Raw genomic sequence first — 14,018 nt, 5'->3', positions numbered from 1 at the left:
GTACCTCTCAATTATTTGAAATAAGTATGCTCTGTGTTTACACAGTCGTAACGTATTCTTAAACATCTCGGAAGGAACGCTATAATTGTTGCTTTTTGTCTGAATATAGATAGTATGTGCATGTTGTATGCTCCCACGTTAGCCAACAACAAATTTTGCAGTGCCTACTTTCTAAAAATTCAAGTTTCACCTCAGTGATTAAAGATTTTCACTAATTTAGATGGTTAAGGCAAATTGTAATGGATACCAAATCGAGAAAGTAAATAATTTTCCGGTTTCATTGTTGGTGGCAGCTTTATTGTAGCTTGAGGATTATACTAAATGACGTCTGAAGATTTTAATAAAACTTCATAATACGTATGTTGAAACATATTTTATGTGTTAGCAGATTTTCTTCAAGTGGAATTTGAGTTATGTTTCCGTCGTGCACAATAGGTACAAGTGTCTTTCAACCCAGCTCCTTAAAACATGTAAAGAAGAGAAACTTGTGGTTAAGGAAACTGAAAATCCATTCAAATCTCTCATGGGATGATAATAAGTGGCAATGCACTCTTCCCTCAGATCATTGTTATAAACAGCTTTTCCCTTGGAAATCAAAAAATGAATTTGTAGATTCTATTTGTGCCAACGTGATTTATAATAAAGGTATGATTCTTTTCTACTGTTTGTGCTTTTGTATGGCGCAGAGGAAATACTAAACAAATCATTTAAAAGGAGTTCAACGTGTACAAATTTTATACTGTGAATGTTTGTTGTATGATAGATACTGTGCAAATGCTGAATAGTTCTTGACATGATGTTTAGGGCCTCCCTCGATGAGTCTAAGGACCAGGGTCGGCCATCTCGGTGGTGAGATGAGTGCAATGCTCCCGAACCCCAACGATCGAGTGGGCACAGTCGGTACACATTTGCGGAAACGTATTATATTTCGATTTTTTTTTATTTGTTTATTTTCCTCTGCAAAAATCATTTGCAGGTAAGAGGTTTTACAATACGTTTATTTCGAATCCTTTAATTTTTACCTTTGAAAAATATTAGGGCCCCCTTTATAGAGAAGGCCGGCCCTGCTAAAGACTCCTTGGAGTTGCCCGTAATAATAATAATATGTTGTAGTAGTAAAAACTGAAAACAGTGAAAAATAATAACTGTAAAGTTTGAAAGTTATAAAGGAATAAGTCTCAGTGGTTTCAAGATATGAGAGGGGAAATACACATATACAAACGGAATAAATATAATTTTTACAGTGATATAGACAAGGTAGAAAATAAAGATGGTTATTTTTCTTCGAAATTGCTGATAGAAAAGCATGAATTAAATACAACCTCTTATATACTGTTGGAAGATCTCTGGCTGTGTGAACAGAAATCAACTTTTTGAAACACTAAATAATGAAACCCCAAACCAAATATACATGCAGGTAGGCTTAGGTATTGAAAGTTATTTCTAACATCACTTCACAGCACTACCAGCATTCCAGAAGTAAATAATTTATTGATTTACTAATATTTTGGTGGATTTCACATCTTCAGAGCATAAATTTCAATTGTTATCATGTTCAAGAGGGATGGGAAGTGTATAGTGTTTTGTGTTTTTTATGGGTTGTAGCAGAGGTACCAATGTTTAGTGGTAAGAGCTTTGTAAGAGCTCTCTCCAATGTCAAATGAACAAGCATCCATGGCTCAGCTGGTGTTTTGAAGATGCGATAATGGACATTGGTTTAACTGCTTATGCAAATACCTTCTGGTATGTGTGGAGTTTTCTATAAACAGAGAAGGGTTGTCAAACCATTGTCTTTTGTAGCTGTGTAACTACTATATAGGAAGGGAAGACAGTTCTCGTTTTCTGTGGAGAAGTGTGTTTTTGGCTGCCTGTTTAAATGTGTTAAATATGTATCTAAAGTGTGTGGACCAGACGGCAACACTTGACCTACATAGTATAGAAAGATTACTGATATGTGTATAGCTGTGTTTGGTGCTTGGTTAATGGAAATTTCATATACAGACTGAATGGGGTAGAGATGAAGAGAAAAGCGAACCCATCACAGTCTTGTCTAGCTGTATGTAAATTTTTCCTTTCCATGAAAAATAACCTGAACGTATAGTGAATTTGAACAATTCAGGTATATCATGGTAGAGGTATGGGATGTGGACGTAACTTCAAGGGTTTTGATCTGTATTTCAGTTCTGTTGTCAGACATTGGAGGCTGACAGTTCGTGGAAATATTCCATTATGAAGCATTAGCCTGTGACACAGTGATATTATTATTATTTGGTAATCTCGATGTAGTCAACAGACTCATCGTGGGATGTGCAGATAAGATAGTCCTGTCAGTAATGAAGGTGAGTTGCACTACTTAGAAACCATCCAAACCTCACTGTTGAGATTTTATAGAATAGATAAAATCTCACATTGAGATTTTATCTATGAAAGTTTTTCCACTTGGTTATATAATAAATTATAGATACCAAGAAATTAAACACTTGGTTTAATCCTTTCCAAGTGTAAGCAAACAAATTTGTTCCTGAACTATTTTCAGGACTGGGGCAACTTGTATAAAAAAGCTGATCACTTCACATCACTTGCCTTGGTATCTCAATGCAAAACATCTCCTTGCAGACATATAATGCGATGCATTATGGGAAGGATCACTACCCAGTCCAGTTTAGACCTTTATTTTGCTTACACTTGGATAAAGGATTAAACCAAGTATAGTCAAAATCAATGGTTCTACCTCATCCCAGCGCCATATCTTTGCTGGAGTGCCACAGGGATCCCTACTAGCTCCATTGCTGTTTTCTGTATACATGTCGGACATCCTGCACAATCCGATGACTTCCATTTTGGCCCTGTATGCGGACAATATAGCAATACTAACCAGATCTCTCCGACCCCATTTCATTACCAGAAAGCTTCAAGAAAACCTTCTAAAGCTGGAGGGTTGGTTTTCTAAATGGAGATTGGAAGTCAACCTCCTAAAAAGCTCAGCCATTCTTTTCTCAAAAAGGCCTATATCTCCCGCAGGAGATGTGTTACTATTCAATACTAAAATTCCCTGGCAGACGGAAACAAAATACCTGGGTGTAATTCTCAACAAAAAGCTATCTTTCAACAAACACATCAAGTCTACGTGCGCAAAGGCATCTAAAGCCATAGCTCAGATCTATCTGCTAATTAACAGAAATAGCAAGCTCGGCAACAGAATCAAATTGCAGCTATACCAGATGACGATTCGTCCTATAATCACCTATGCCTCTCCGGCCTGGAGCCACACCTCTAATACTAACGTTATCAAAATATAGCGAGTGCAGAACAAGTGCTTGAGAATGATTCTGAATGCCCCGTGGTATGTTAGAAACAATCAACTTCATAGAGATACAAATATTCCCTATATTTTCTCTTTTCTGCAATCCTTAGCATACAAGTTTTTCCTAAAGACATCCACACACCCCAACGATTTGGTTCAGCAAGCTGCAGCATAGGAGGCAATGGACATATTTAAACATAGAAGACCAAAAGCTATATTAACCTCCTATAGCGACGCATAATCTCCATGTCCATTTAGGGCGAGCAAACTGCTCATAAATTTTATCCTCACTGTAACCACAACAGATAGCAGGGAATATGAAAACCATCTTGCTTCACCCCTAAAGACATAAATGTCAATTGTCAGTCAACTGTCTTAAAGTTTGTTGGATAAAATTGGATAAAGGATTAAATCAAGTATATTATTTCTTGGTATGTTTAATTTATTGAGGTTCTGTCTGTTTCTACTTTCTCAAATATCTTGGTTATTGATTGAGCTACAAAGAAGAATGTGGCATTAATAAAAATTTGAAATTACAACAGAGCAACTAGAACCATTCATGATTTAAATTATGAAACGTACTTAGCATACAAGACATTGGCAGAACCAACAATTCCATATGAGCATGATGCCTGTATCATCAGGAAACAAATTAAATGATATTTGCCAAGAAATTATCTCATCTTCCTATTTCCCTCTTTTACCTTGCAGTATCAAAGGTTTATTAATCATTGGACCTCAAACCGTTCACAGGATAAGGTAGTCAGCCCTATCCCCCGGTGTATCCTATGTCCATAGTGTTGAGTTCTCAAGGCTGGTTTGCCTGCTTTGTGGGATGAAAAATCCCAGGATAAACTGGGGAAAATCCCTACTGTCCATGTCCAAGACTGGCTAACTTGGCTATGGCTCTGGAAGCTCCTTCAGCTCCTCACCTCGCCAATGAGAATCGAACCTAGGACACTCCTTCCCCAGGCGTATGGTTGCGAAGCACACAGCCACTGGGCTAACTGCGTGGACATATTCTTGCTTAATTGTTTAATCCTTTATCCAAGTGTAAGTGATTTTTACATGTGAAGTATCTTCACAATTAGGCTACTTGTATACAGAGGTTGATGATATGATGGTAAGTGTTATGCACATCCAAAAGGAAGTGTGCTTTGCGTTATGGGACACTAAGTCAATTGATGTGAAGTCATAATCCTCAAGAGACTATATATGAGTAGCTTAGTGATGAAGATACTTCATGTGCAAACTTCGTTTACTTACTTGGTAAAGGATTAAACAAAAGTATAATATGCTTTGCAACCAAGTGGGGAAAAGCATTCTTTACAGCAGGGTTTCTCAACCTTTTACTATGACGGAACACTTAACAAATCCTGAAATTTTAATGGAACACCTTGGTTAGAGTCGAGTATCATCGGTCTCGTATTCAATGTAAAGCTAAGTGCACACTATCACTGCAGCAGGCTGTATCACATCACAAAAATGCGACACCGCACACTACAGGTGAGCCATGCCACGGCACATCACATTGACCTTGCTTGTGACTGCACATTTCCTAGAATAGATACCGCCATACTTCACTCACACTCAGTGTTGATAACCGTGGGCGGCTGTCAGCCAGTGGCTATGTCCAAGGCCAGCGCATGCTGGCCTTAATAGCACAATGCACATGCAAAGTGAGAGCGCCTGATTTTCCAACGTTTGAACTTGTCGCAGCATTTAAAACCATTCCAGGCTCGTATTAATTTTGATAATTTTTCGTGTTACACTTATTCACTTTCCACGGAACATAGTTTGGGAAAATGCTGCTCTACAGTATTTTAAATGCTTAGCAATATGCATGTCTGAAAGGAAGTGTGCTTTGTATTATGAGATACTAAGGCAATTGATGTGAAGTCATCAGCTTCTCTATACATGTATCCAAAGTTTGCACACGAAGACACTTCATGTTGCTTACACTTGGATGAAGGATGGATTAAACAACAGAATATAACTTAATTTTGTTTTCTGTGTCCTGTGTCAGAAAACAAGATGAATAATAGCTTATATCAGGCATTTCACAAGAACTGCAGGTCATACATTATTGGATTGGGTGAAAAACTAAGATATAATATATAAAACAATATATGCCTGTGTAGTCCTATGGAAATTCTTCAGGCCTATGAAGAAAGTCTGTTTGTAGGCTTGATTGTAGTGAACCCTAGAGTAGCTTTTTTTCTAGGCCTTTCTTCAGTTAGTTCCTTAGTTTTGGGTAAGTAGGGTTTTTAATCCCAAATTTCAAAAAATTTGGCTGCAAGACCCACGCTGCTACAGACAGTACAAGTATTTGAATTAAGGCCATGAGACGGTGGCAGTTGTCTGCCATGCTCTTTCAGTCTTAGTTCATTGATAAGTTGAAGGATAGAGACCGACTGCCTATCTATCTACAAAAAAATAAAAATGTTACTTGTGACTAAATAAAGCCCACAACAATTAGTTATTGTTGCTATTTGTTCTCTGAAGGTGCTGTGTATAAAATCAGTGAAATAGCAACCTAAATGTTAGCTCAGATCTGTCCAGTTTTTTTATTCCTTGGCATTCTACCTATTGGAGTAGTCCCAAGTATCACCAACTTTGTTGTTCCACATGTAACCCTTCTCAATTAAAGATTTCCCATTCTTAGCCACTTTCCAGGTAAAGACAGCTTGTCTTCACCATATCTTGGTTACAGACAAATTCTTTGATGTAACCAAATCCAGAAAACTGGATTACTATAGGTACCTTCTGTCAGGAAATTGTCTTCAATATTAAAATAAGTTCCATTTCCTCTCGCATATTCTTTGCTCGTTTCAATTTGTGTCCTCACAGGCCCGGCTCGAGGCAGGGGCAGAATGGGCGAATGCCACAGGCAGAAAAGTAAAAGGGCAGAAAACTTACAAAGGTTTGTTACAATTATACTGTGGCAGAAAAAATTAAAAATAAAGAAATTAATTAAATTGGATATATGATATATTTCAAAAATATTAAATTTATACATACATATATATGAAGATAATTATATTTTATCCTAATTATATAAGCTCCAAATAATTATTTTTATTTTGATAATCCCTGGGACAGAAACATTTATATCCAATTTCACTGAGAAAATTTGATTCTCTTATAAATAGAATATTTTTATTTAAAAAACAAAATTAATCGGAAATTTTTATTTAGTAATTTAATATTTTAATATAAAACAATTGATATATATAATAAATAATATAAATATGAAACCGACAGGCAGAAAAAAAATCTTTTTTTTCGAGCGAAGGGCGGGAAAAAAATCTTGCACACACTCAAAAATTTGCTCAGGCCGGAGCTGTGTCCTCATAGTTGAGGGCCTTGGTTACTTGTCATAACTTCAGTGAGTTAATTTTCACATGTTGTCAGTATCACCTTTAACCCTCTCCTCCCCAGCCCTTACTGCTAAGCAGCAACCTCTGTTTGTTTTGTCATGTTGGCTTTTATCTCCTCCCAAATAGCTTCACATACATTGCTTCCTGTAACTCTACTTTACTGCCAAACTTCTACTCCTCTCCTAGTCCTGTTTTCTCTATCCTCCTTACTTTAGTAGAGGGAGGCAAGAGTAGACCTAGAAGCCATCATTAGAAGTCTGTATGGAGGGTGTGAGCAGGGGAGTGATAAGTATGTTCTTTGCATGGAAGGTGATTGGTGAGTGGATTGCATTGCCTGAAATTGTGAGTTTGGAAACTGTGAATGGGTTCGATGATCTTTTCATGAGAAAGTATAGACCTCATGCAATGAGTCCTTTGACTTTGTAGAGTTCAGATGTTAATAATAATACTTCCCACATCATATATGCATTATAATATCCCTTTGGGCCTGCAGATGTTACCTCCTTGAATTCTCTTAATGAGAGTCTCATTTAGATTTGAGACGTACTGCATTCATTCTGTGATATTTTCATACTTATATCCTCCCTCAAGGGAACTTATGCACATGCTCACTTGTACCTCTTCCCAACAGCTTTAGTTTCCCTAATTTTGTACTTTTTTGACTAAACAAAACTTTCATTAGACACCTAATTCCAAGTACAAGTCCTTTTGTCCCATCAGACTCGGTCCAAATATCTAAAAATTGCACACTGTTCCTCCTGCACAACCTATCCTGCATTGACTGACTTGCAGTCATACCCTAAGATCTTTTTCACTTCTTCCAGAAATTCTTTCATATCCTCACATTCTCACTTTTCCATTATGAACATTATGGAAACAACTGCCGCGTTACAGTAAAAGTTTAGTTTAATATAAACAAAAATAGACACTCGACATTTCAACCTTCACATTAAGGTCATCATCTGGAGTATACACATATACACAAAGAAACAAGCTGCACAACAATCAACAATTTACTGCAAGCTTACACATACCAGCCAATATATACATGTTAACAATAATAAAAATTATTGGGATCACTGAGACGTGGTTGACAGAAGGGGATATAATAACAGAAATAGAAGTCGCTAGGTATAGCATTTTTCGTCAGGATAGGAGGGGAAAGTGTGGTGGTGGGGTACTGCTTATGATAAGTGATGACCTATGTCCTCTAAGAGTGGAGGCTTTGGAAGGAAGTGAGACAAATGATTTTGAGAGCATATGGTGTGAGGTAGCAGTAGGCAAGACAGGATATTTAGTGGGGTGTTGCTACAGAGACAGGAGCATGGAGGATGGGGACCAAGAGATGTTTAGACAGCTAAGTTTGGCAAGTGCAAGAAGAATGATTGTTATGGGAGATTTTAACTACAGTAGTATAAATTGGAGAGAGGAAGATGCATATAGCAATAGGGGATTGGAATTTCTAGAATTCTTGAGGGACAAATGTCTTAGGCAACATGTAACAGAGGGAACAAGAGGTTCAAGAGTTTTAGATTTGGTTATAGCATCAGAAGAGTTGATAATAACTGAGATGACATCTCTCCCACCAGTTGGAGAGAGTGACCATATGGTTTTGACTTGGAAAATGAATAGACATGCAGGAGTATCAAAGAGACAGGAACTTATGTGAATTATAATGCAGGTGATTATAATAGTCTTAGACGTCAACTTCGGGAAGTTTCATGGAGGGAGGAATTGGAAGGCCGGGATATCATTAGTGCGTGGGAAATTGTGAAAGAATATTTGTTAGCAGTAATGGTAAGTTGTATACCACGAGTGAAGAAGAGGACACAATTTGGAGTAAAGTGGATGACAAACAATATTAAACAGGAATTGCATGTGAAAAAGAGGCTATGGAAGAGATATAAGGAGACAGGTGAAGAGAGGATGTGTGAAGAATATAAGACACAGGCCAGAAGAGTGACTAGTGTGGTAAGGAAAGCGAAACTGGAATATGAGAGGAGATTGGCCCTAAGATCCAAAGAAAATCCTAGGGAATTTTTTAGCTATGTGGCCAGTAGGAGGAGAAATGACTGATGCAGAGGACATAATGGAATTGTTCAATGACCACTTTATTGGAGTATTTCATCCTGGAGGAGTCAGTTTTATTTCACCACGAGTTTTGAGAGAATGTGCTAGGGAACTGACAGTGCTTTTAACCTGGCTTTTCAATGAAAGTCTGGCTTCGGTAAAGGTGACCAGAGAATGGAAGGAAGGTAAGATAGTGCCATTGCATAAGGGTGGTAACAGACTGGAAGCGTCTAATTATAGACCAGTCTGTGTGTCATCAGTAGTTGTTAAGATCTTGCAGAAAGTAGTGAGGAACCATATACAGCACTGGGCAGATGAGGGTAATGTTATCTGTTAGAGTCAACATGGATTTGTGAAAGGGTGCTCTTGTTTTAGCAATATGCTAGCCTTTTATAATAAAGTTACAGGAACATTAGATGAGGGAAAGGCATATACTGCAATTTTCTTAGACTTAGCAAAGGCATTTGACAGGGTTCCACATGATAAGCTGATATTTAAGTTGCAACACATGGGTCTGGATGTCAGATTGGTCAACTGGATTCAGGATTGGCTGTCTGATAGGTATCAGAGAGTTGTGTATGGTGGAGCAGTTTCAAGGAGACAGAAGGTTACAAGTGGGGTCCCACAGGGCTCAGTACTAGGACCTATATTGTTTAACCTTTATATCAGTGACATTGCCAGTGGATTGCAAGGGGATATTCAGTTGTTTGCAGATGATGCGAAGCTGGGAAGGATTATTAGTAATAGTGCAGATGTGGTAGCCCTGCAAGAGGATTTGAATAAGCTAGATAGATGGGCAAATGAATGGGGGTGTTGGTTTAATGCAGCAAAATGTAAGGTCTTGAGGTTTGGGAAACATCGATGGGATGCTGTATACTCTATGGGAGGAGTTATACTGGAGGAAGTTGGGGAGACAAGAGATCTGGGGTTCATGATTGATAGAAACCTGAAGTTTAGGGGACATATTGCAAAGGTGGTGATGGTAACACAGAGGATTGCTGCAATTATGAGAAGGACACTGACCTGCAGAGATAAGAGGGTTATCATTCCGTTGTATAAGTCTCTGATCAGACCACACTTGGATTATTGTTCTCAGATTTGGTCCCCAGGATTTGAAGGGGATAAATTAACTGTGGAAAGGGTACAAAGGCAGATAACAAAGATGGTTTCAGGACTGTACAATGAGTTATGAGGATCGGCTGAGGGAATGTGGACTGCAGAGTTTGGTGGATAAAAGAAGGAGAGGTGATATGATTGAGACTTTTAAACTGTTGAGAAGTGGTTACAGGGTTGACACTGGGGACTTCTTTCACTTGGTTGAACAGTGGGAAGGAGTGATGACAAGAGTTTCCTTTCATAACTTCCATCCCTGGAAGTTATGAAAGGAAACTGTGAGCAAGAGGGTGAGGAGTGGTTTCTTTTCATGGAGGGTGGTTGAACCGTGGAATGCATTGCCTGATAGAGTGGTGAGGGTGAGAACGGTCAAAGGAGTGGAAATTGCTTTTTTTTTTTTTTACAGATCTGAGAGACCTGCTTCTCCAAAATTAACAATTTTGCAGAAGCAGGTCTCTCAGATCATGCTGTTAACACTGTACACCAAATTGATTGGAAAAGTACTTGTTCTTTATCAATCAAAAACCTGGTATGATTGGAAATTTAAAGAAGCATGTGAAATTTTGATTAACCACCCCAATCTTAACAATGGTGGTATAAAATTCCCAAAAATTTGGATGGCACACATTCAGCCCACTTAGTTTTAAAGCAAATCCTGACTTTAGGCCTCTAAGCAATTTTCAGTTTTTATTGGCCATTATCCATACTGGTTTGTTGTAATTTATATGTATACTTATATAAGTAATTTTTTTTTTGTGTATATACATGTTGCTCTCCTGCTTAATTGAATTTTATGACCTAATAATAATAACAGGACTCTAGCTTTGAGAATCCTGTTATTACCTGGTATGATTGGAAATTTAAAGAAGCATGTGAAATTTTGATTAACCACCCCAATCTTAACAATGGTGGTATAAAATTCCCAAAAATTTGGATGGCACACATTCAGCCCACTTAGTTTTAAAGCAAATCCTGACTTTAGGCCTCTAAGCAATTTTCAGTTTTTATTGGCCATTATCCATACTGGTTTGTTGTAATTTATATGTATACTTATATAAGTAATTTTTTTTTTGTGTATATACATGTTGCTCTCCTGCTTAATTGAATTTTATGACCTAATAATAATAACAGGACTCTAGCTTTGAGAATCCTGTTATTAAGTAAGTTTTTGTTATTAAATAAGTTTTTTTTTTTACACCAGAGGTCAGGCCAATAGTTTTAATGGTCGATCAGGATTGTTTCTTTGTATATTTGTGTATCTCCAGATGATGACCTTAATGTGAATGGTTAAAACGTCGAGTGTCTGTTTTGGTTTATATTAAACTAAAGTTTTACTCTAATGCAGTAGTTGTTTCCATAATTTTCATAATGTATTCTGATCACCGTGTAAGCATGAAGGAAAGGATTCCATACTTTACATTCATTTCAACCAAAATTATTAACTTATTAACCAACTGCCTCACTAATATCTTTAATCTTAGAACTATTAAAGTACAATTTCATCATGTACTCATCAGGATGCCCCTAATCATAGAATTTTCATATAGTATTGTCTTTTTGAACTTTTTTTTTTTTTTTCACTTATTAATACTGTTCTCTTTGTCTCTCAACTCTCCTTTTTTACTCAGCTGTTGTCACTTGCACTCACATTATGAGTCCTTGGAGGTGTCACATTATAATAATAATAATAGATCACTGCTCATTTCATGTAACAGCATTTCAAAGTGATTACTCCAAATATTCAGAATATCTTTATCTCCAGTTATGATGTCACCTTCAGCTATATATTTTATCTTTTTAAGCAGTTTTAACAGTCTCCTGAACATTTTGTGACATAATTATGATATTTTATCTTCTATATTTTTACCAATCTTCTCATGACTTTTGTTTAGCTTCTTTTGTAGGTTTTTTATATCTGATGCACGCATGAAAGGCCACAAGACTAGCACATTATTGCCATATGTGGACAAGAGGAAATGAATAAAGAAAGAATTTGTTCATGTTTTGTTTGAACAACTGAAGGTTGCATTCTTTGGGAAAGACAGTGGGTGAGACTATTCCAAAGAACAGAAGCAGATGAAATGAAAGAGAAAGCAGTGAAGTTGGTTTGGTGAGTTTCAAGATGGACTAAAAGGGTGTTGGTTAGCAGTTGCTCTTGTTCTAATGATTTTGGAGTAAAGTGGAAGAATAATAGTGGCCAATTCAGAAAAGCACTCTATGAAAAGTTTCTGTAGAAGAGATAGAATGCAGAAACTAAACATTTATGAAAGATAGAGAAAGAGGGATTGAAGTTATGAAAGAGAGATCATTAATTAGCCAGATTACGCTCTTCTGGATAGAATCAAGGAATCTTAGGCTTTTGGTGCATCACTGCAAATAAGGGAGCAATATTCCATGGTTTGGCAGATTTGGGATTTGTGTAGAGTTAGTAGCTGTGAAGGTGTGAAGTAGTGTCTTGTGCAAAAAAAGCACAAGTTTTTTAGTGGCTGGCTGCAGAAGCTATAATCGAAATGTGTTTGTGCCAGGAAGTATCGGAAGTGTAGGTCAGTCCAAGAAGGGAAATCTGATCGTGTTTGGATATCTCAGTATTATTGGAGGTAATTATTATGATCCTAAGACCCCATGGACTCATCTAGGAGTCCCCTTTTATCATACACACAGCTCATCATACTGTGCCTTAAACACAGTCAAATTCTGTCAAGGATTTGACAGAATTTGACTCTGCAGATACCACACACTCAGGCAATGCATTCCAATCATTCACAACTCTCCACTCAAAAAACCTGCTTCTCACTCCTTTGCTCATATCCTCCTTATATAGCTTCCAGGGATGATCATACCGTGCCTTAAACACAATCAAATTCTCTGCAGATACCACACACTCAGGCAATGCATTCCAATCATTCACAACTCTCCACTCATAAAACCTGCTTCTCACTCCCTTGCTCATATCCTCATTATACAGCTTTCAGGGATGATCATACCATGCCTTAAACATAATCAAATTCTCTGCAAATACCACACACACTCAGGCAATGCATTCCAATCATTCACAACTCTCCACACAAAAAACCTGCTTCTCACTCCCTTGCGCATATCCTCCTTATACGGCTTCCAGGGATCTTTGGTTCTTCTCCAACCATTTTATGAAAAACCTCTTCAATTTTAATCCTATAACAAAATTCCTTACTAACTTGTCTATATCATATCATCCCTCTTCCTCCTATCCACTAGACTCTGCAAATCTCAACCTTTCTAGATATTCCACATTCCAGAGACTAGAAACTATTTTAGTCCATTGCCTCTGGACTTTCTCGAACATTCCTTCATCCTTTTTAAAACCAGGTGACCAAATCTGTGCACAGTAGTCCATGTGTGTGGCTTAATCAGACCTTATACAATGGAACCAGAATCTCCTTACTTCTACAAGTTAGTGTCCTCTGCATCATTGCCAGAATTCCTTGTGTTGTCCTCACAATTTTAACAATGTGTCATCTAAGTTTTAGATCCATATCCAACATCGCTCTAAAATCAATTACTTCCAACAATATATACCCACTAAATGTAAATTCTACATTCCATCTTTGTTTTCCAAATTTTAAATCCTACATTTTGAAAAATTGAACTGGCATTCCCACTCCTGTGTCCATCCACTCAGTCTAGTCAAGTCTTTTTGTAAGACCACAACATCTGCTCTACTCCCTATAGTTCATCCCAACTTTGGATCATCTGCAAATAACAGAATATTCCCCATTCAAATCTTCCCAATATCATTAACATATAATTTAAACAGCAATGTCATTAAAACAGACCCCTGAGGCACACCATTAGTGACTTTCTTCTGGGATATTACTTCCCCATACACAACTTGTTGATACCTATCAGACAGTTAATTTCCAGTCCATTGCAGTAGTCTAATATCCAACCCCATTTGCTCTAGTTTGACTAGAGATGTTATCACCTTATTGTAATAAGTAAGCAGATTACTAAAACATCACCTTCCTTTAGCAAATCCTTGCTGTTCAATCAAAGGTAATACCATTGTTATCAATCCAGTTTCGGATTGTGATTCTCACCAGCCTTTCCAACACTTTAATTACAACACCTTACACACACAGATTGGCATTTAATTTGATACTTGAATTCTATCA

At 37.3% G+C, this 14,018-nt stretch overlaps 1 protein-coding gene across 1 annotated transcript in view; it reads left to right on the top strand.

Moving 5' to 3' along the window:
• Positions 1–14,018, top strand: part of LOC150108712 (mitochondrial mRNA pseudouridine synthase RPUSD3-like) — a 216,560-nt gene continuing 202,542 nt past the window's right edge. Inside the window, exon 1 of the mRNA XM_090390945.1 lies at positions 1–645. Within this exon, the coding sequence (XP_090247071.1) occupies positions 414–645 (232 nt within the window). The 5' untranslated portion in view covers positions 1–413. The remainder of the gene's footprint in view (positions 646–14,018) is intronic.

The sequence above is a fragment of the Typopeltis vanoorti genome, chromosome 3, assembly GCF_054136105.1.
Source record: "Typopeltis vanoorti isolate ZY-2024b chromosome 3, IOZ_Tvanoo_1.0, whole genome shotgun sequence".
NCBI classification, from domain to species: domain Eukaryota; kingdom Metazoa; phylum Arthropoda; class Arachnida; order Uropygi; family Thelyphonidae; genus Typopeltis; species Typopeltis vanoorti.
This window is presented reverse-complemented; position numbering and strand designations above follow the sequence as displayed.